This window comes from Phymastichus coffea, unplaced genomic scaffold (assembly GCF_024137745.1).
Source record: "Phymastichus coffea isolate CEN01 unplaced genomic scaffold, Cenicafe_Pcof_1.1 PCOF00068, whole genome shotgun sequence".
Lineage (NCBI taxonomy): Eukaryota > Metazoa > Arthropoda > Insecta > Hymenoptera > Eulophidae > Phymastichus > Phymastichus coffea.
This window is the reverse complement of record NW_026706879.1, coordinates 380,556-404,225: the sequence shown is the minus strand read 5'-3', so window position 1 is coordinate 404,225 and position 23,670 is coordinate 380,556. Positions and strand designations below refer to the sequence as shown.

General features: G+C 33.1%; 2 protein-coding genes across 2 annotated transcripts; both read right to left on the bottom strand.

Annotated features, from left to right (window-relative positions):
• Positions 1 to 81: 81 nt before the first annotated feature.
• Positions 82 to 9,977, bottom strand: LOC131667577 (uncharacterized). The gene is made up of 15 exons (XM_058941075.1): positions 8,753 to 9,977; positions 8,281 to 8,617; positions 7,872 to 8,206; positions 7,358 to 7,801; positions 6,611 to 6,965; positions 5,575 to 5,887; positions 5,080 to 5,466; positions 4,068 to 4,699; positions 3,679 to 3,881; positions 3,310 to 3,543; positions 2,209 to 2,427; positions 1,370 to 1,555; positions 1,009 to 1,226; positions 775 to 933; positions 82 to 704 (listed from the first exon to the last, which is right to left on the bottom strand). The coding sequence occupies exons 1-15, from the start codon at positions 9,975 to 9,977 to the stop codon at positions 501 to 503; spliced, it is 5,451 nt and encodes a 1,816-aa protein (XP_058797058.1). The 3' UTR covers positions 82 to 500.
• A 4,319-nt stretch (positions 9,978 to 14,296) lies between these two features.
• LOC131667545 (phenoloxidase-activating factor 2) lies at positions 14,297 to 19,437 on the bottom strand. Its single transcript, XM_058941023.1, has 7 exons — positions 19,315 to 19,437; positions 16,380 to 16,461; positions 15,963 to 16,269; positions 15,563 to 15,880; positions 15,220 to 15,491; positions 14,914 to 15,077; positions 14,297 to 14,839 (listed from the first exon to the last, which is right to left on the bottom strand). Exons 2-7 carry the CDS (start codon positions 16,441 to 16,443, stop codon positions 14,639 to 14,641), a joined length of 1,326 nt encoding a protein of 441 aa, XP_058797006.1. The 5' UTR covers positions 16,444 to 16,461; positions 19,315 to 19,437; the 3' UTR covers positions 14,297 to 14,638.
• Positions 19,438 to 23,670: the final 4,233 nt, after the last annotated feature.

Here is a 23,670-nt window from a genome sequence, read left to right as displayed (position 1 = left end):
TTTATAAAAATACAGCAAAAAATAAAAAAAAAATAAATTCTTTAGATTCTTCTTTATCGTTATATTTAAACCTCAAAAATATGTTAATAAACTTTATATGATATTGACAGCCGCTTTGAAAAACAACAAATTAAACATCTGCGAAAATTTCAACAGTTACATATACAGCTGTTTCTATATTACAGCAAAACAATTACATTGCTTTGATTTAATCGTACATGAAACGATTCAAAATAAACTTTCTTTTCAATTTAAACGTTAAATATAAGAAAATTAACTTTCAAAGATCTTTTTTTCTTAATTAACATAGACATTTCAAACATTTTATAAGTTAATCTTATAAATCACAAAAGCGAAGTAAATGCATGCTTTTTCGAAAAGAAAAAAATAGTAAAAAAATATCACGTTAAATAAAAAAAACGTGTAAAATTACAAACACGAAATCAATATGCTCATAGCATAAGTCATCTAGTTACATTAAAAATTTAAGAAATTGGTATCTAATGCCAATGTTTCAAGTAGTTAACAAGCGTTCTACTCATTATTTTGCAAAATCTATCTGCTTTTGACTGGGAAAGTTTTATTGGAGGATCAAACCGTGTAGATAATATATCAGATATTAGAGATCTCATTTGTCTATTGTTATTCAAATTAATTGAAGTCACAGTTTCATCTTTGTAGAGCCGCTTGCCAGTTGGTATATCCTAAAAAAATTAAACATTTAGTATTTTTTATAAGTAAAAAATGTGATATTTACCTAAAAAAGATACTTACTTCGAACACTAAGATAACCTTCAGATGACTTGATTTCAATCTCGGTATCGTTGGTCCAAGGTTTATTGTTAATTGACGTATTAATCTTTTCAACATCAAATAAATTTCTTCTTCAGTATAATTTACATCAATGATCAACGTTGTAAAGCCTTGTCTTATCTAATACAAAATACATTTCATTAAACACTTTGAAAATAAGTTTGCATATCTTAAATATTATATTAAAATATATACATTAATGTCTGGGTAATATCCCAGGTGAACAGCATAATCTAAAATCTGATTCACCAAAATGTCATCTACCGGAAGCAACCTAGACAGAATCTCTTGATAAGTCGGTTTTTGAAATGTCATGTCATTAGCCATAACTAATCTAGTAATCTCTACAGCTAAATCCAATCTCCTATGCACAAATAATAGTAAAGTAAGCTTATCTAAATAACGAGACAGATCTGCAATAAAATTGAATAACAAATGAATAGAGTACAGAAAAATTAGCATTCAATTGATTATATATTCATTAGAATTCTTAAATTATATATTGAACAGTACAATTGTATTTTATAAACAAATAGAAATAATAACTAGTACATACCAATAGGATAGTAGTAAATATATTGATCTGCCATGAGTTCTTTATACAAGAACACAGCTTTTTCTGGTTCAACATGAGCTAGAGCTTGCAGCAAAATAAAGACAACTTTATTACGATGTTTTTCATCAACTTTTTTACTGTCTGACACGAGCCATTCATCCCGATTAGTACGGATTACCTTTGTTCCTGCAAAAAAAGTAGTAAAATGTTTGAGCGAATTATTGCTTGTAAGTAATGCAGATTCGAAAGAATGCAAAAATTTCTGATAATTTAATATGGCATTTTGAGTCTTACTTACATGCCATTGACTTTTAGTTAAATAATCACTTGCGTACACTTACATGACGATGAAATTCGTACATGCTTTAGAATCTCACTACTGACTTTGATTAATTTTAGTTAGTAACTTTACCGATGTATAAATTTTGATAAATATTTTATCGATGTAGATATCAGTGGAGTAAACTATTTGAGGAATCACAAGTGTTGCCAAAATCAAAATTAAATAAAAAATTAAACCTTCAATTGTATCAAAAAGAAAAAATTATGACGTATTTTTAACAATCAAAAGCTCCGAGAACAAAATTCTAATAGTCATTTAGTAAAATTAACAATTCTAAGAAAGAAATTTTATTCATCAGATTTTTTTTCATCAAAATTAAAAAACACAGAATTCAATTTGAAACAATCTGAAATTTTTCATTTTAAACAACCTTGTAAGTGAAAATCTGAAGAAATCTCCACCAATATCTAAACGAGACTAACTTAAGAAATAAAAGATATTAATAAAAAGCAGATTTCAAGAAAAAAAAAGAGTGAACTAGTATGGCAAAACTCACTTTGCAATAAGCAGAGTGCCTCTATTGGTTCACTATTAGCTAAGTGTATCTCAGCGCTAATAAGAACGAAAGTGACGTGCGAAACGTCAGGCTGAAATATCGTCATATTTTTCAACAGCTCCGCAGCCATCACCCATAAGCCGTTGTCACATAAATGGACAAGGGCGTGCATAGCAACTTCAAAGAGTAAGCGAGTGGTATTTTCCGTTGATTTTCTTGCTGCAAATATGATACTTAGCAAGGCAAAGAATAACCAAAGATACAAGAAAATATTCCTTCTCTTTATTACTCGATCATTATACATTAGCGTTACCTCATTCTTTGTCTCCATACAAAATATAAAATACTGTATACTACAATAAGTTTCTATAAAAATGTCAATTCTAAGATTTTTTGGCGAGTCCCTAGTTGTATATCATAAAAATACTTTTTACATGAAATGAACTTGAAATAAAAACCGGTTTTAGTCAATTTTGTCAATAACTTAGTTTGAATATTGATAACGTCATTTATGAGGTATTAAATTTAGACAAAAAGGTAAACTGAACTATTTTTTAACATGTGATAAATCATTTACTTCGAATTAATATCATCTACTGAGTATATCAACTTAACATTGGAAAAGTATTAACATTTACTACATATTTAATATATATGATATATATATATATATATATATCATATATATATCATATACAATATATATATAAGTATCATATGTTCAACGAGACAATACCATCTTTCAAGTCTAAATGAAAACAAATTTAAAATTTAAAATTCAATATTTTGCGTAAGATTTATAAGTTTCTAATAATTACATAACAAAAATGTTGAATTTTTCAAAAACTAGTAAGTTTTAAAATAAAATTGGTACGTTTGATAATAAAAATATTTGAGTACATCCAGCTTTGATATATACTAGAGAGTATACCAATAAGAAATATCAAAGTGACTCATCTATACTTATACATTAACAATTGATTTCTTAAAAACCACAAGATAAACATTTCCTTTCTAAATATATTAAAAGGTATTGTAAATTTCATGGTATTGTTGAAATAGTTCTTGGTTCTAAAAACTCGACAAGAGGATGATACCTACCTGCTCTCTTGAGTACTTCACTGAGATGTTGCTCAGAAGTTTTCACATTTTTACAAAGGATTTGATAAATTCCTCTTTTGCAGATTTCATTGGGCATAGGTTCTTGACAAAACTTATCTAGCTGTTCCCAAACGTAATCGTAATCTTTGTGAGTCAGTCCTTTCGATACGTTATCCACAGCTGCATAAAGTTTCCAAAATTTATCCCTAAAAACACTTTTAGGCTCTGGTACGGCTGTAAAAATGAAAATGTTTAATAGATATATTTTAAAAATATCGTATATCAAATATTCACTATAAGATGTGAAATCAAACAATTGAAAAAGTTAATTTAACCGTAAAAATGCAAATATTTAATTTTATTACTTACAAACTTCATTAACTGTGTACTGAGTAAAATTTGTACTTTCATCTTTCTCAGGAGTTTGGAATGGATTCCCATTTGGTGAAGTATTAGGAGTATTGTCTGGAGATTGTGGAGTCTGGGGCACTGTCTTTATAACAGTACTGTTAATACTGTTGGCATTTCGTTGAATGACTATTTTCGATGCATTAACTGACTCCCGTTGAAAACTGTAATTCAAAAATTGAATTGTTCAAACTGTCATATAAATTTAAAGTGTATTACAGAAAATTTTAGATTAAAGTTTCAATACTCCATAATCAATGTATGATTTAATTTTGATATTCAACTAAACAATATTATAAATTTTTCAACGATTTTTGATAACTAATAAAATACCAAAATACATCACTTACTTTTTGCCATTAGTTAAATTATTCGTAACATTCATCAAAGGCATTGTACCTAATGTTTCAGTATCTTTGACCATAGGATTTTGTTTGGTTACCAATTCCTCAAATTGTTTCTTTAATGATTGACCTATTTTATTTCGTTCATATGCAATCATCTTCGTTTTGATGAGTTTATCTATTTCTAGTATATGATTACGATCTTTCTTCCTTTTCAAACACTGCAACATAATGATCTCTACGATATCACTCGGTGGCGCAGCTTTTGTACAGATGCATTTGATCGTTTCCCAACAAAATCCATCCTCCAGTTTATCTTTTATTGCCATGCAGATAGCCTGCACCGTTACAGAATCATTTTCTTCAAGCATAGGTGCAATTTTTTCGAGACAGGAATTTACAGTGTATGCACCTGTTGATAGACTGTACCTGAGTAGTTCAATCACGAAATGTTGACTGCGTTTACCTGCCTTATACAATTTTGTGAAAATTGTAAAGGCATCATTTTTGATTATTGGTAGCATTTCTTTCCAAACTTTATCAAGATAATAATCAAAATTCTGGTCGATAGATGTTTCAAGTATTGCTTTGATAAACGGAGGATCGTTAGTTTTTATCTTTTTCAATAACATATAAATCTGAAATAAAAATAATCCATTTAAATAACGTATTGAAATAAAAATTCGATTTCTTATAGCTAATAATAGTATAACTACAAATTTTAGATAAAAAAAGGAAATTTTTTCAAAACTACGAAGAAAAAAATTATTTAAATTGAATGCCACGAAACTAAATTGAAGTCATTTTTCACAAAAAGCTCAAAATTTAAGTATTAAAAACCACCTTGTGTATCCATTTAACTTCCGTCAGGATACTGTATGTAAACAAAGCCTGCCTTTCTTCTAGAAAAACTCGAGAATTCTAAAAATAGCTGGATGTTTGCACACTGTTTCGATCAAACATCTAAACTATTCTAAAAATAATTCGCGACAATATATGAAAACAAAAACATACTCACTTGATGTTGGAATTTGCAGGTGGTGAGTTCATTTTTGCACTTGCCGTCGCGAAGCAACTTGTAACATTGTTTGTTGAAGAAAGTGAACTTTGGATCACTAAGCCCAATGATCGTCGTATTAGGCTTATTGTCGAGGATCGAACGATGATCAAACTCACTAGGCATGTTATCATTTCCATCGAAATAGACATTATGTTCATCCGTATCCATTATCAAATTATCTTGATCTTGCATCATCTGCTCCGTATTCATTTGGTAAAACGAGTCTACGTTGAAAGGGGAGTTAGCTCTGAATTGTGAGTTAGACACTCTTATCGGCGGTGGAGGTACATTCAAGTTCGGAGGCGGTACATTCGCGATCGTTGCATTTGCCGTTGATGGTAGTATCTATAAAATATTTTGCTTTATTATTATACTAATTTGTCACTCGCGGTATATGAATATAATGGCTTATTTAAAAGTAAACTTTTGTTGTTTTGACTGAATTGATCTCACCCTTGGTAGTTGAGACGCCGGTTGCGTTCCTAGTCGATTGGCAAGTGAGTTTGCTGCCGTTGTCGTCTTGATCGGCGTCGCGAGCGTTGATGAAGCGCGAAGCGCGTTGGTTGGTGCTCGGCGATTACCCAAAGCGACCGGTACTCCCACTCTTGCTCCTACTCGCTGTTTTGCTGAAAGCCTGTGTTGCTGTGGCGCATATTGCATTATTGACGATGCTGATGAAATCTCTGACGTTACAGTTGTCTTCCGATATCTTTCCGACTCAAATTTCCGATGTCGAGGACTTGAATCGTTATCATCTTCATCGCTACTACGAGACAATTTTGTTTGTTAATTTTATTTTTTCTCCCATCTTGTTTATAATTCAGCAACATTTGAAATTAAAAGGCATGATTAATTTGGATGTGTCAAAGTCAAATTTAAAAAGGTCATTTTGACATATCAAAAATAACCTTGAATTATACAGCAGATATCAGATTTCTGTTAATACTATTGTAGAAGAGCATAACGTGCATATTTAGGGACAAACTTCAAATGTGTATACGTGAAACAAAAACGACCGCATTTCTTGTACCGTAAAAAAAAAAACAAAGCAAAAAAAGCGCAGCTACTTTAGGAGGAAAAACGCGCGTGGAAATGTCGTTTTCAGGCCCTCTTATTCTAAAGACTAGTCAGCCTGCATCTTTATTCGCTCTTATAAGAAAAAACATATAAACTGCTGCGGCTTAGATTTATTTAAAAAGATGACGCGTTTGGTACAAACGACCGCAGTAATAAAATTTATAATTACTACACGGTAATATTATTATATAATAATATGTATCTCGAGAATTCTCAGAAAAGTCACGAATCTTAGTAAAATTCTCCAAATAATAAGATGAAAAAGTGTAGATATGATATTGAACTTGAACTTTTCATTTAAAAATACTTGCCAAAGGACCATACAAAACTTGCAAAACTAGTATAATTTCTATCGCACACTATTCAAAATATCGATACATGCCACAATAAACAAAATAACGAGAATACTTACGACTCGTAAAAATCTGAAATGCCAGGATGTAAAGAGATGTTGTCATCATCTGTTTCATAACCCCTATGAGATTTAATTAGCGTCGTAGACTTCTTAGATTTGATGATGTTTAATAAAAAATTCTGTTCAGGCGACGGTTCTTTTGAACCAAGCCTTTGAAATACGCTACGTTTCTTTTCTGCAGCAGGTGAACTTTGTCCAAATTGAGACACTTGTGACAGTTGTGGTTCTGAAATCGACGCATTGTTGTTTGACTGGGAAAGCTCCTGTTCAAGCTTTGCTGCTCTCTCGGCCTCTTCACGTTCTTTTCTTTTACGTAATCGCGGATCCACGATTGTGACTTCCTCATCACTTTCTGCTTGTTGGTTATTTAAAAATTTGTTTTTTAGTAAGTAATAATTAGTGTTGCCGTACAATTTGTATTTATATTATATTTTATATTGTGAATTTCAATATAACTTTTTTATTAAATACATAATAAGTGTATTGAAAAACAAATCGAGCAGTTTTACAATAAGCAATTTTTTAATATGAAATTACATTTGTTGATTGTAAAATATACCTACCATGAAAGAACTCATTTTTGTTATTCAGACTTTGTTTTTATTTTTCATGAAATGCTTTGATCATTAAGTATTATAAAAGATTCAAAAATACTAAACGAACAAAACATTCAACGAAAAATAAAAATTCGATAAGGTATAACGCAAACTCATATTTATAAAGAAACACACCATCTTGTCTTACCTATTCTCGATAAAATTTTAGTAGGTGTAGTTGGATCGGACGTTCTTGGTCGACTCTGGCCTCTCGTTAATCTCGGATCAGCAGAAGAAATACCAGGCGACTTTTGGATACTAGATCTGGTCACTCTCACATCGGTCGCAGGCACACTAAGCGATTTGTTTGGGCTGAGTGATTTATTTAAGCGAGGATCTCTAAGCTCTGACAAAGAAACTGAACTAGCTTTATTTGATTGCGAATTTTTGCGTGGAATTCTGGGAACATCAACGAGTTTTTTGAATGATCTAGTCGGCCTCGTGGCTGTTCTATCCTGGTCATTCGAACCACTCAATTTAGATGAAAAAGCTTTGCTTGAAGTTATTGGCAATGTAGTCTCTGGGTCTATTTGTGTTGATATATGTGTCTCACTTACATTATTATTGAAGACTGACAATGACATGGAATTTTCTGAAAAATAAAATATTACCAATAATCTGTATTGTTTTGATCTAAATATTAAAAATTTCTTTAGATTTACCTTTCTTATGAGTATTTCTTTTTGAATAATAGTTCAAAACAATGCCGTTAGTCGAATCTTCTACATCTTCACTGCCTTTATATAATGTGATGCTTTCGTTATTTGTTAAACCAGTAATATCTTGACAAATTTCATCAAAGCTCTCATCTACATCATTACCAAATGTAATTTTAGTTTTGGCATTATGGTACTCTTTTACACTCTCCTTATTGTTGAGGTTACACTTCACCTTTTGTAGACTAGCTTTTAAGCCTCTTGTTCTTGGCGTTGCACTGATAGCTTTAATTTGTCGATTCACACCATTCAAATCAGGTTGGTTGAAATTATCTTCATTACTAAAAATGGAAAAACAATAACAAAGATAGAAATAAAAATTGTTTTTTAACGAAATTTTTATACAATTAAATACCTAAGTTTTTCAACTCCATTGATTTCAGCAAAAACATTGAGAGGAGATGGAGATGTTTCAAGACTTGATTTTTCGTATTTTTTGCGAACAGGAATATTATATATAGGGTTGGATAATTTTGTATCACTTTTTATTTTGGGTTTCCCTTTAAACTTGGTAGAATCATTCTTAATTGGTGATGATTCAATGCTCGATGTTGGAGTAAAATCTATTACTAGTCTATCATCAGATGGGGAGTCTAACTTTTTAACATAATCATAAAGATCATCTGAAAGATTATCATTAGAATTGTCATCATTATCTCTATCACGCATGTTATTAGTTGTGAAAATAGTTTCTGAAAAATAACATAAGTTTAAATAGAAATGAAGTCTCACAATTACAATTCAAATTCTAAATAAATTTAAATATGTTCCATTAGTAATAAGTTAATCAATTTCCATGTTACATTAATAAATTATTTTCACTATACCTTTTTTAATTATTATAGATTCAGGAGAAGCTGCAGATTTATTAATAACATTGTTTTGAATATGAATATCTTGTTCTTTAATATTGTCGATGGATCTTTCTTCATCTCTATCTTCATTTTCATATTGGTCATATCCTTCACCAAATGATATAATAGGCCTTAATTGATTATTGCTTTGGTTCAGATTATTTTCAATATTTGCATTAACTTGTTGACAGTTTACAGATAAGCTGTCATATGTTTTAATGTCAACATCACTATCAGTGTCATCATCACTTAAAATATAGATTCGAGATCTTTTACATTTCATTTTTGCACTTACACCTTCTTCGTTTCTAATTTCACCATGTTTGTTATTCACCTGTTCATTTGTTTGTACAAGACCATTTTCATTTTGAACCTCATTATCAATTACATTACTTTCATCTTCCTTTTTAAAATTGTTGAAAAAAGTTTTTTTTCTGAGCCTGGCATTTTTAATACTGCCAAACTTCTTGGTCCAAAAGGATTCTTTCTTTTTAGAAATTGGAGAACTGGTTCGTGCTTGCTCATCTATTGAAAATGGATTAGCTACAATTTTATCCTTTTCAGCAAACTTTTGGCAATTTTTAAATTTAAAAATTTGAAATTCTTCATCTGAATCAAATACTGTATTATTAGATAGTTTTGAAGGATGAAGTTTTTTTTCCAAAGAAACTTTATGAGAGCTTTTCAAAGTTTTTAAATAATTGTGAATGTTTTGTTTTATTCTTTTAGTCAATTTCTTCTTTTGCAATGGTTCATTACTCAGTAAAGGTTCGTTTTCTATCAAGTTGCTAGTTGCATTTTCATTATAAATACTATTACATTTTACGGTACATGAAGTGTAATCTTTGGTCTTCAGTATTTTCTTTCCCTTCCTTCTGAATGCTGTAGATGTAATAGATTTTTCCAATTGTGTAGAATTGAGCAATTCTCTTTTGACAGAGACATATTTAACAATGGACACTGTTGGCTGATTACACAAAAAATAATAAAACCTCTTGGCAGATTTTGAACTAATACCAAATTTTGAGGCAACAGAAGTATAATCTCTTTCAGGATAGTTTGTTAATACTTGGTCTGATGGTATCGATACAACACTTACAGATGTAAAACTTCTTGTATCTTCATCTTCTAACTTCAAGAAAGAGTCATTCATAAACTGGCTATGTTGCTCTAAATATTCTTTATTGAGTGCCAACATACTCCTATGTAAATATTTTATTAAAAATTAGATTTTAAAATAAACTGAGATAAATTTAATGAAAATATGATTAAAAAAAATTATAATACAAATTTAATTTATATCTTTTAATAAGAATAACTGGATTGCAAGGAATTTTTAGCAGAAATATTTTTTTTTCTTTAAGCTATTTTGTAAAAAATAATATAGAACGAAAAAGTAATGAAAACAAGCATGTTAAAACGATATGCTAGCAAGGCTTACACGCTAAAACAGAAGGGCAGCGAATTGTAAACAAACACTAGAGGTCAAAAAAACAGATTCATGTCGTGGTTAAAAAGAACTGAACTCGTGCATCTAGTTACTTCATAGATATTTTATTCGATTGCAATTAATCGGCTGTAGAAAAAGATTGAAATTTTGTTGTCTTTTGCTTTGATATAAGGGCTTTGTTGTCTTTTGCTTTGATATAAAATAGCAAAAATATCATGTGGCAAATGGTACAAGTTGCTTTTGATAAACATAAACATGACGAGTTTGCATATTTATTTTTGGTAACAGGTGAAGTCGCAGAAATGCGCTGCTAAAAATATAACACAGTTCAGTAATATCAGTTGACTTGCCTTCGGCGTTTACTTGTCATTGTAACTCGCGAGGTTGACGGCGAATCAAACGGGCTTTTTCTTTTTTTTAACGAACCCGGCGGCGATTCCTGTGAACCCATGGTTGCAGTAAAGTTGATCCTTTTTTGCGTAACACTCTTGTAACAAAGAACGGCCTACGATGATTATTTCGAAGGCACGGACATTATATAGCGCAAAAACGCACCACCGGCGACGATGAAGAAACAAAGAAAGTCAAAAAGCCGGTGCAAGAACTGATTAAAATACTAACGCAAACTCACTTGATTTTAGTCTACATAATTGTGTACTTGTTACTTTTTGCACTCGACGATAATATATGGGTCATTCCTTGGGAATCTTTTCGTATGTGACTACTAAACGAGCTTAAGGATTAGATTGCTTCTCCGCCGTTCGAACACGCACTGCAACTACTGCCGAAACAAGACTCTGAGTACCTATTTGCTCGCTCTGTACTCTCGTCGTTAGACGGAACGTCTGGGCATCATGGCTGCCAACGCTGCGGGATAGAGATTCGAACCACGAAAGTTCTGTTATTTCTACTTCTACAGTTTTATATAGGATGGTTAAAATATATTACATGATTATCAGTGAAATTGAAGGTTAACATTTTTTTATGATGTCATAACAGCTATGGTAAACAATCAAGATGCTCGGCTAAAACTGTCGCTATTTTCCAACTATGTGTGAAATACATAAGTGGCGTTAAAATGTTTACGATTTACGACACTGTTGATATAATCGATTTAATATATTTCCAAAAATCAATGGTTCATTAAAATTAATGATCATTAAAATTACAAACAATTAGAAACGACCGAAAAATGTAAGTATAGGCTGTTAGTATATATATGTATGTATATGTACATAACGGAAAAAGCGCGTGTGTAATATGATGCTCAACCTTCAGATATGAGACCTCTAATTTTACAAAAACATACATAAAATTTCATTGATTTAAGTAATCTCGCAGATTTGCCCGTCGATGTACCATATCTATTTATCGATTATCATTTGGACCGAAATAAAAAAATTAATAAATGACTTACTCGAATTGCATAAAATGTACATAACTTATATTGATTTTCTGCTTCTAGTGTACGTAAATTTTTCTATTTTGTATAAGTGACAATTGTTAAAAATGATCGGAATTCAACAAATCTGGAATAGTAGGAATAACATTGTTTCTTACTTACGCGTGTAAAAATAAAAAAATCGTCAGGGATACTGCAGATTACATTTTTATTTGCTCATTTTTGCAATTAGGTACACAAAATTAACTTAGCACGCAGTTTTCGATTCTCAAAATCTCCTCAACGGAAATTTACCTAGCCGTAGAGAGAGAGAGAGAGAGAGAGAGAGAGAGAGAGAGAGAGAGAGAGAGAGAGAGAGAGAGAGAGAATATGCGATAGTCAATGCCAATACTATATGTAAAAATTTAGTTTCGTAACACAATTAACAAAATAAAAAAATAGCTTAATTGTGTAATATATTATTGTATCTGTTGGATTATTTAACATATATCAATCACTTATATGTATAGAGATATTATATGTGTAAAGAGTTCAGTGTTTGTAAACGACTTAATTTTTATTAGAAAATATTGAATTTTATAACAAAAAATTTGTAAACTTCCTATAACTTTCTTGATTGTTAGAATTCCTTCTCATATGCACTTGTGTCCTAAAGTATAAATATATCGGTTTATTCTAGTTTCTCGTCTCGCTAATTAGTTATGGACTTTACAGACTCTTAATATTCAGATCTATGTCAAGAAAAACGTTCTCGTCATACATATTTAAAAGAAGAAATATAAAGTTTTATCCAAATAGTCACCCGCAGCCACGCAACTTATATTTGTAGCCGATATGTGCGCGTGTGTGTGTGTGTAGATTTGACTGAAACTACGACAAAGGGTTTCGCTCGCCTACCGCTTTTCGAAGTTGATCTCTCTCATTTGCTCTCTTACACGCTTATCGCTACCTGCAAATCTCTCTCACTCACTATCTTGCATCCTTATATCACCTACAGTCCTACATATTTTTCATTTTTTACGACTGATCGGGCTTTCGTAATACTACAATTTTTGAGCACTTATCAACAGGGAAAATAAATTCTCTGCCATACAAAAGAACGAATTCGCCTCGTAGCACGCTAGCTACGATATGCACTCTGGTTTTCATTATTTCTATGATTTCTGATGAGTTGAGGGTTCTTCCTTGTCATTGCCCACTACTTGACGATACGGTTGGGTGTCTTAAATAGTTTCTGTTAGAATGACAATTAACTCTGCGCGCTTTATTAATTGAAAATCAGAAAGACAGATCGTGTGACTACTGTCCGGCCGAATTGAACTGATAGCGCGTCATGTCCTTATGGAAATGCGTATGCACCAACCGACAAATATACTCCAAGCTGTGACTTTCTTATGTCAGGTTAGAGCGGAAGGTCACTCTCACGAGGCTTCATCCACGACAGATTACCTTTCATTATTTCTACGATTTATCGTCTATGTTTATATTTAAAGCAAAGAAGCGCTTTTTTCTGAAAGCATACGAAAAAGGCACGTTCTTACGGCAGCACTGTCTTCCTTAGACTGAAAATCAATGAACTCTTAATGAGCAATGCGGACATAAGTACACTAGTTTTATGACTCTGCGTCATCGCTCTTATTTCACATTTCTTACTAATATTGTATCTGATTCTCTCTATAAGTCGATTGATTTTCGTTACCTCGAGAAGCTAAATTCTTTATTCATATATTCCAACACTTTGCGATGAAGCTATCTTGCCAAAAAATCAAAAGATATAGATCTCACCAAGATAGACGCGTTGTCAAAGTTTGCTGTCATTTTTTTCGATAGATTTTTTATAATCAATTTCCCTTATCACGCTATGCGAATTAACAATATTCATAAAATACGTAGAAAACCTTGTATTAGACTCGTCCATATCTGTGTAACACTAAAATTGCGCCTTTCTATATTTCTTTAATTAATCATGAATTTTTCAATTTTTTTCAGCATTTTTGATTTTGAAATGGAAAACGGATCAACTTTTCTCGATTCTCTGTACACGCGCACAGGTTTTATTTTTGCAAACCATAGTACAATAGCAATTAATTTTATTGGTATAGTTTTTTTTTATTTTTTCTGTTTTTATGGGATTTACGTTGGAACTTTTAAGTTGAAACTTCTACAGTTTACTATATAAAGTAATTCAGAATCTTAAAAATCTGAAGAATCTCAAGTATTCCTTAAGATATTTGCAATTTTGTATGCGCAGAGCAGGTCGCTAAGACAACTACTTTACGATTTGACACCTTGTCCGAATTTTTCGTATATTCTTACACTTTTGTTCAGAATGTACAGTCTGCAGAAAAATTAAGGTAAGTAAATAATTAAATAATAAGTTCAATTATCAAGATGCGATAATGATTATTTGATGCGATGAAAGTATTTGACGGTCATAATTTTCTAGTATGTACGTTATTAATTTTAAGAAATATAGAAATATCTACTCTATAATAAGCAAATATTTCGTCTAAAATAATAAAAATAATGAATAGAAGGAAGAAGAAACCTTACGAAGCTCGTTGCGTTTATATGAAAATATTACTTATTCGTTGAGATATGAGTAAAAAGAGCTTTATAGTCAATTTCACTTGATTGTTTAAGAAAATGCACATGTCGACACTGTGATTTAACGATATTTTATTTAATTTACAAAAAAGAAATAACAGCATATATTTGAAAAGAATTCAATCTGCCTCTTACTTTAAAATTTATATAAGAATCACAATTGAACGAGAGAAAAATGCTACATTTGGTCAATCTCTCGTCAACGATAAGATTACAAGTAGCGTACAATTATAGAGTAAAATGTAAAAAAATATTGGCGAATGTCTTGCATATGCGATAAGATCGCGACAATGAGGCAATCACTTGATAAATACAACATAGAAAAAACTGGTAATCAGTCCTTCTTAGAAAGTACCCCACGAGAATATTTCTGCTTGGGACATAGTTATAGTTGACTTTTCTAAATGGATTGGTATTCATTGAGATTGATACCGGCGTATTGCGCCTGTTTGTTGATCCAACTTCTACCGGTGGCAATGTTTGCGTATACACCTGGCACATGGTTTTCTCCACATCCGATACCCCATGCAACGATGCCTGCTTGCACGTATTTACTTGGATTCCTTTTCATGGGACATACCAATGGACTGCCACCATCGCCCTGAATTAAAATGCAAACGTAAACAATATAATTTTTGTATGTTAATGGTAAGTAGCTTGTTTCAAAGTACGCACCTTGCAAGTATCCTTGCCAGCTTCACCACCAGCACATATGAAGCTACTGTGAAGCTGGAAGTATTTTCCTAATCTCGTCGTCCTAAGAGCATTTTGACACTGATCGTTCGGCACTATTGGCAATTCGACGCGCTTGAGTATCACCTGGTAATGACCTTCCTTACCTGCAATTCGAAAGAAACGACAAGTTGTTTGTTGGTTCGTCATTTTTTATCTCACTGTTTTACAACTTTGTGTTACATAAATGAATACCACGAAAATGTCGAAAAACAATCGTAACGGAAGGATGGAAAACGTGCAACCTACCAAAGATATCCTTTCCCCATCCACTAGCAAAGCATCTCGAGTAGTCGAAGTTGTCGGTGGGTTCAGGCAAGCAGACGATACCGACATTCTCGTTGTTTAGGTCGACAGGATCGACGAGGATGAGCAGACCGAAATCGTAGTACAAAGCTCCTTTGTGATATTGCTCGTGGGTGATGACGCTCTTTACCAATCGATCTTGATGTGGCAGCACTTCGTTCTTCGTCTGAGTGTCCCATTCGCCAGCACGGATCTTCAGGATTGATGGATTCTTGCTGTTGAGTGTAGCCAAGCGAATGAAGAATAAATGTCGATCGAAAAATGAGAAAGTATTTAGATCACACACTCGAAAACGCAGTGGGCGGCGGTAAGAACGATTTTCGGATGAATGAGCGCACCACCGCACTGGTAAACGTTGAGTGGTTCACCGTTGTTGCCGACGTCGTCTTCCTTGAGAACAGCGACCATCCAGGGGAATTCACCGAATTGTGCTTCGTTATCCTTGGCACCAGTAATACGGAAGCCGACGCCGTCCGGATTACGTTGACCGCAACTCTTACGTTCTAGTGGTGGTCTGACTGTTGGGATGTTCACGTCCTGTCCTGGAATTAGGTTGGGCGGTGTGCAACACACTTCCAAGTAGTCGTCGCATCCACCTTGAACCCTGTTAGCACGAGGTGGCGATTGGTTATTCAAGGCTTACTTGTAATTAATTTTGTTTTCCATATTCGAATAAAAAAAATGACCTAATGTCGATGATACCAGCGCCATTTTCGGTGATGCTACCGTTTTGGCACTGATAGTAAGGCACACATTCGCAGCCACCTCGTTCGGCACCTGGGAAGTTACCTCCGTTAGCGCCAGGAAAGCCAGTGCGGTCACCACCTGGTAGATTGTTGTTGCTTGGCGGTTGATTGAATACCTGACTGATTATGTAATCGAGATTTTGCGTCGTCGTTTCAACATTCTGACGTTGCGCTTCTCCCGAAGGACTGTTGCCAGTTTGGAAAACGTCCTTGATAAGATCCTCCAAACTTCCTTTGGCAGGCTTATCTGGAATGATTTTTCAATTGATTACGTGTTTGATCAAAACGTATCGTATCTTATCAGACTAATGGTGTGCGATGCGCCGTATGCAAACATTAGTTTATTCGTGCTTTTACCTTGAGGAGCAGCCAAGCAGGAAGTAATCAGCAGGGCCGATAACGCGCCGATCATCCAACTCATTTTTGCTATTCTCTTTTTCTGAAATAGCAAAAGAATATAATGACAAATCAGTCGACGAAATAACGTCATTTCTTATAAACCATATTTTTCTGTACATGTTTGCTAACGCCAATCGCAACTCAGCTTTAGCGTAAAAATTGTTAGATTAGATTTATGTAGCTGAACAAATACGAAGATAACAATAGGCATAACGTTTCATATTTTTCTATGTATTAGTGTTCCACGTATATTGACGCTTAAATAGCTATGAACACTTTGCACAATGTAATTGTGTGCATGCATGTAATTATTGTAACGCTATATCTACTTGTGCATTTTTTATTTTTTTTTTTGAAATCTCATACGCAAGATACATAGCGAATGTAAAACTCGCGCTTGGCATTGTTATCAATAGATATTATTATATGAGTATTTACAGATTTTATAGTTATGCTGATGAGCTGATTTTACATAATGATTAGAATAACTTTATTCTTACGTAAAAAACATTAGCATAATTTATTTTTGTAATCCGACTTTTCTCGTCCTCTTTCCTCAAATATAGTAATGTCGCAATACAAATTGCCCAAACTTCATTGCCAAACTTTATTACCAAATACCTGTGGGCTACCCTCCTCCTATGGATAATTAAAAGACACAAATACCTCAAGTTACTAGACCTACACCTTAGTTCAGTACTGTTCGAATTAAATCACCAGAGTCGCGGTGTTAATTTTGGCACACATACTTTTTTAAAGAAAAAGCTCAATAACATAATTTATTGTTGTAATCTAACTTTACTCATTTCTTTCTCGCTCAAATGTACCCCAGGAATTGAATCCAGGCTCTGAACGGGAGTCTTGTACATTTATTCACTGAGCCACTGTGGATCTCTACATATTAAAATGATTCAAAAGCAATAGATCAAAATAAAAATTTTGTTGGTACATCTTTAATACCACCGAGAATATCTGAAGGACCACTCTGGTACCAGTGTATAAAAGTTGTATAAGCTCTTGAGACGTCGAATTATGTAGATTTTGAAAAAAAATCCAGTTCTGTTAATATTATCAAAGCAAATTTAATGGCAAGACTGAGGTCGCGTGCGACAAACATTAACATTTCATTTTTGTAACGTCTTATAGAGAACTTTATTCTCGCGGAGTTTAATTTAATTATTGTATTATTCTTACCACCACGTCATACACGATAATTGCAAAATATTAAAGAAGCAACTTAGTTTTATAATTGATTATAAGGAATACTACTTGATATGAAATAATAAAAGCTAAGAAGTTAATATATATATATACAAAATATTTTGTATATATATATACAAAATCAAACGTATTGTTGATTGTACTAATAATAAAGTCGCAAACAAGATTATCCAGATTCAATATCTTACAAAATTTGGTCACTGTGTCAATGCCACGTTAATCGCACTTCTTCGTAATGTCTGCAAACATTTGTCCTCGCAACTAATATAGCATAATACTTTTCATGCGAACAACGTAACAAGATATATGTAGCTATATATAACGATAAGATTGTGTTGTTAAAAAAAACAAAAGCAAACATATGTCAATTTTATTTCATTTACGCGGTTAATTAGTGTTGCGAGTTTGAGAAATGTCGTCTTCTTAAACAGGTAATGAGTTGCCAACAATTACATTTATCTTATGATGATATTTACCCGAGTGCACGAAGTGATCGTCACAACTGACGATCGTTATATCCAACAGATTTTCCACGACTTTTCGAGCCGATGCCGCAATTGCGTATCGAGCTTCGGTGACACCCTTACAAATTAGGCGATTGACGCGGAACGACAGACATTGCGCAACGCGGTGTACCAACGAGACCCGTGTGCGCGTCCGTATGCGCGTGGAGTTCACCGTTTGTAAGCGACACTGACCTTTCGCGATGAAACCGGTCGCGCGACAAACCGGTGCACCGGCAGTGCCAACAAAGACAAAACGTCGAAAATCGAAACAGAGCTTCGCGCGCGGTACGCGGCCACGACACGCGGAATTCAACTTCTTAATTTATGTAGTTGCAGATCGTGCATGTGTCCGTAACGCGAAATCTGTTTGGTTTTCCTTGTAGCGATAACAATTTAAAACATTGACGCCCCGGTGAGAACAGATGCGCCATCGTTTAGATGAGTTGGCAGCGACAATATTTTTTGTCGAAGGAAAAAAAAAACGAACAGCGCTATCGGCACTACGCTCCTATTTCAACGTCTATGATTATTTTCATAGTGCTACTGTATTTGGGTTTATCGATGAGTGTTTCTTAAGCTAGCGTATACTTCGTTTTGTCCCGCGAGCAAACTTTTATCCATCGTATTTACATATCACTGAAACTTATCGGAAGTGTTGAGATGAGTCAACATCAAACGACGTGTTTACGTGAAAAAAATTAGCGTGCATTGGCAATTTACTCGTCCGAGACAAGCGCACAGCCATCGCAAGTTCTTTGCGCACTATCTTGAAAGAAAGAAAAGCGTAGTTATCTTCGTTGTGTTGACAGTGGTCAAAATATTAACGACTATTTTAGATTAGAAGCTCTCTCTTTCTCGCGAGAAATATCAAGATTTACGTTGAAATTTAGGCGAGAATTTAATTGTGCCACGATTGTAAACTAATGTAAACACTTTCCATAAAAATATTTCAATTAATTGCGCGGACGAATGAACGTTGATCCGTGACACACGAAACCAATTGGAAGTATGCAAATCGGACGAATTCCGAAAATACGATTCAGTGAAAAGCTTGGCAAATGATTTAGAAAGAGGCAAGCGGCCGTTCGTCCATCCCCATTCGTATATTGATTCCTGGCGTGCACGCAAAAGCAAGAGGAAAAGAGATAAGTGAATGTATTACAAACCAGAGGGATCCGGAGATCGAGAAGAGCCGTGCGATGCGCGCAGACAGCTGTGGAGTCGAGAGCTGATTACCGGCAAACTCACGGTCGCACAAGCGTATGCTGCGACGGACGAATGATCACTCCCTCTCCCACAATCATGCATACACACATATATATATATATACATATATATATACACACATGTATATATATATATACGTACACTCGGCGGTTTTCGAACGCTAACACCCGTTTCGCAATGCCATACATGACGTCTTTACCGCTCGCGGGAAAGTCCCAAGAAGCACGATTATACTCGCAGTACGCGGACCCAATCACTCACATCTTCGCCCGTGTCCCAGTCACTTTTCCAGCGAACTCATTTAATTTCTCATAGATAATCTGACTTGAACGGCACTGAAATCAAGGACCCGTGAACTTTCGTTCGTTTCTTTAATCGCACGACTTTATAAATGACTACTGCCAGACAAAGAGCCGACAACAATGCTAGATCCCGATTTTTATTTCGAAGACAAGTTCGTAGCAGGTGCTTTGATTGGGAATCGAGTAGTGCAATTGTAAGTGTCTCTGTTAATCTAGCTGGATAATTTCGATAAAGGTAAACGCGCGAAGATATTGTGGCGATGCAGCACAAGGAGTTTCAACAATTTCTTCTTCGTTGTCTTTGATAATAAGAAACGCTAATGTTATACGGCTTGGAAGATTTCGTGTTGAGACCTTCCGCACAAATTTTGTATTCATTCTTGTTACCGGAAAATATTCAGTGCGAGACGTTGGAGAATATTTCAAAAAGTTGCCGAGGCTTAAAAATAAAAAAAAAAGACAGCATGCTGTGAAACTAAGATCCATTCGGTTGCGAATACAGATGTATTTGATATGCTACTTGCAAACTGAGCTGGTGGAGCGTTGAATTCAAAGTATATACGACGGACAAGTGTGTCCTCGAGGAATTTCAATTTGCGGAAAATGATGATTCTTATTATCTTCAATATAAATGGATTTTGAGAACAAAAAGTATGTAGCAGGTTACGGTATTCGTAGTTCTTGGCACTTAAATAGCTCAGGATTTGTATTTAACAAGCTAAAAACTTACCAATATTGATTATAGCGATCTTGAGAAAATTCAGATGCAGACGTTACAATCAGTAGTACTGATTATTGTGAATAATATTTCTTAGGATTTTTCTTTTTGTGCAAAAGGTGCTGCAAAATAGTATAAACTCATGCCTTTACCAAGAACTCAACGAGAATAAAACATCTTTTGTTAAAAATATGCTTTTTCAAAAAAAAATATTCATTGTTATGAACTTGAAATTTCACATAGTTAAATATCCAGCTTTATCCTTTGAACTGCATGAAAATTATTAGCTCAATTTTTGTTCAGATTGAAAAGGAGTAAGAATAAATCACAAATAATTTTTAAAAAGATTGGAATACGTGATTATATACGTTTATTCATATTACATGAATAAATTCAGTTTTAATGACTACATTAAAACTAGAACAAAGATAAGTATTAAATCGAAATGCAAATCGAAGAACTCTCATTTTTGTTACAAAAACTATGTAAGTTTCTGCAGACAAGTACCAAGTTTCGTCAGAATTAGCGCGAAAATTGTGTATTTGCCTTACTGAACTCTAAAAGCGTTCTTGAGCAATAGTTCTGAGCGAGTCGATGTCACAAATTATTACTTGACGGGAGACGAACTCTGCATCTCTTTCCGTCACAACGCGAACTTAAATCCCGACTTGGGTCAGTGCGTCTCGCTCACATCCCTCGTTAATTGTACCGCTTCTAAACTCTCAATTTTGACACTACATATCAAGACTTTCTCGCTTATAACATATCGATGATTGAAACTAGACTATATAGTGCGATTACATATTTCTTGAATATTAAAACGCTTAACTCGCATTTCTCGCAATCGCATTTTCAGGTGCAGGGCGACAGTCTTTGTATTTCGAGAAACAAATCAAATAAAAAACATATTCAAGACTTTTTTAGGAGGCCAATGGAAGCTGGAAAGCAAACATCCGGATGCATCTGTTTTTCTCGCGAGCGACGCTTGACCGGCCGTAAATTTTCCTTCGAACGCGCTCGGCGTCTATGATACAATGCGGTCGTAAAATATATACACCTCGAGCGAAGGCGTCAACGCATAATTTTAATTACATTCGCATTTTAATCACTTTCTCGCTGCTTTGCTTCGTCTAGTAACCATCCGAAACAATTTTATTGGAATATAGTGCGATAGACCATTTTGTAGAAAAACCCGTGCCGATGTGATTAGTTTCGATTACTTCAATTACAAAAGAATTAACGCAAATGTATCTCGCTGATCCAGGTGATAACGTACGACTGCATAAAAAAAGAATACCGATTGGAAAAGGAAGAATAACTTGTGCTTTCTGAAAAAGTGTATGTACTTACATGAGTCTAGAAATAGCTATTCGAAAAGTTTAATTTACTAGTGATGTCTAGTACGCTTTGCGCGCTTATGTTTGTTCACATTCATTTTAATGCACGAATATACGTTAAAATTCGAAAATTCCAAATGCATTAAATATTCCCTTGGTTTGATATATGAGATATAGCCGATGACATTATTTATTGATAATCATTAATTAATTCATAATCGATTTAAAGATATCGATGAAGTATGAAGTTTTTGTCACCCTAAGTTTTGTGTTGAAAAATCATCGCTTAAAAGTTTTAAAAACACGATACATAATGTAATATAAATTTTAAAAACATTATAGTTTTTTATAATTATATCCTTCATTACGTAAATAACATTCTTTAGTAGACATTCACAGTTGTAATTAAGGCACTTTAAAAAAAAATTATTCAATACTTTACGTAACTTGAGCTAAAATCACTGTACAATATTTTATCGCGATAATCTGTCGATTTATATCTTTTATTACGTATTTTGTTTATTCGAAACTAAACTTTCGCATAGAGGAAAGTTCAATTAATTTCTTTATCGAGGTAATAATTGCATGTGATTAGTATCGTTCAATCAATCAATTCATAATATATTCACGCCAACCATACTGACATACTTTTCGAATATGGATTCATCTACGAAAATCTGTAGTAATCTTTAATCAGATTACCCACAACAGATTATCACGTGATTATTTTCCAGCTAATCAGATCACGAATAAGTTGCCTACACTAAATTAGATTCTCTTTTTTATAAGAAAAGAGAAAAGATAATAGATGATTTTTTTTAACTTTGTATCAAAAGCTAAATTTTCATATTATAATAGTTTTTACGTTGGAAAAGCTGGAATAAAGTCTCTATATTTTAATTGACATTGTAAATCTATCCATAGAAACGATTGCGCGAAAATTTATTGACCTGCAAAACCAACTGTAAGATACGAATTGAAAATTAAGTGGATCAGGAAAAACTTTATCAGAAAAAAGATATATCAGAGAAGTTTATGAATGAAGCACTAAAAGATCGTCGTTGGTCATATATTATATATGAATGCATGTACCTATTTTGCGTCATATTGATATGTTTCGACCTTCATTATGTTGATAAAAAGTGTTTTTCTCGTTACCTACTTCATTTTATTGTTTTAAAAATATTTCCGTTTCAATTTCAATTGACGTTTATTTCGCGTTTGTGTATTCCGCATTTGATTTCATGTAATTAATGGTATTACACTTTCGAACATGAATAATTTTGATTCACAATTAATAGAAAATTACGATAGTAATATTATCGCTTGATGTTCATATTTTATTAACATAATGAAAACACAGTCGCACCTGGGTCTACAATAACTTGCAATATTTAAATATTGTAGTACCTCAGATTTGAAATTGTTGCTTATTAAAATCATTTTGTTTCTTTATGTAATCTACTTCACCGACCACTACAAAATCATCAATTATAAATATAAATATAATCATCAATTATAATTATAAATATAATTACAAATATAATTATAAATATAATTATAATTATAATTATAAATATAAATATAATTAATTATAAATATCAAGTTTTCCGAATCAAATGTAAAAAATCGTTCCTTCCATCTTTTACTCTCCCCTTTTGTAATATTGATATGAAAAATGTAATTTTCATATTTTTATTTTCTAAGCTACAAGAGAAAAAACAGGAATCTGACGATTGTCGGTATTACAGTGCACTAATATTGTTTGATTGGAAAAGTCTGGCATTTGTAATTATCAAGATTCCAACCGATTGATCCTACTGAACATTACACTTACTCGTAATATAGTGCTGCAAAAGTTACACTTTTGCTTCGAGTGGGAGTTATTATTACATGGTATAACATTTCTTAGTTTACCGAACACTTCTCTGCATGACA

Excerpts from the sequence above, each read along its gene's own strand:
- LOC131667577 (XM_058941075.1), bottom strand. The coding sequence starts at position 9,977 with ATGTTGGCACTCAATAAAGAATATTTAGAGCAACATAGCCAGTTTATG. Across the intron at positions 5,467-5,574 it reads CGGCGTCTCAACTACCAAGG|ATACTACCATCAACGGCAAA; the intron begins GTGAGATCAATT and ends AATATTTTATAG. Across the intron at positions 1,227-1,369 it reads TATTTACTACTATCCTATTG|ATCTGTCTCGTTATTTAGAT; the intron begins GTATGTACTAGT and ends ATTTTATTGCAG.
- LOC131667545 (XM_058941023.1), bottom strand. The coding sequence starts at position 16,443 with ATGAGTTGGATGATCGGCGCGTTATCGGCCCTGCTGATTACTTCCTGC. Across the intron at positions 15,492-15,562 it reads GCCGCCCACTGCGTTTTCGA|CAAGAATCCATCAATCCTGA; the intron begins GTGTGTGATCTA and ends TACACTCAACAG. Across the intron at positions 14,840-14,913 it reads CTGGCAAGGATACTTGCAAG|GGCGATGGTGGCAGTCCATT; the intron begins GTGCGTACTTTG and ends ATTTTAATTCAG.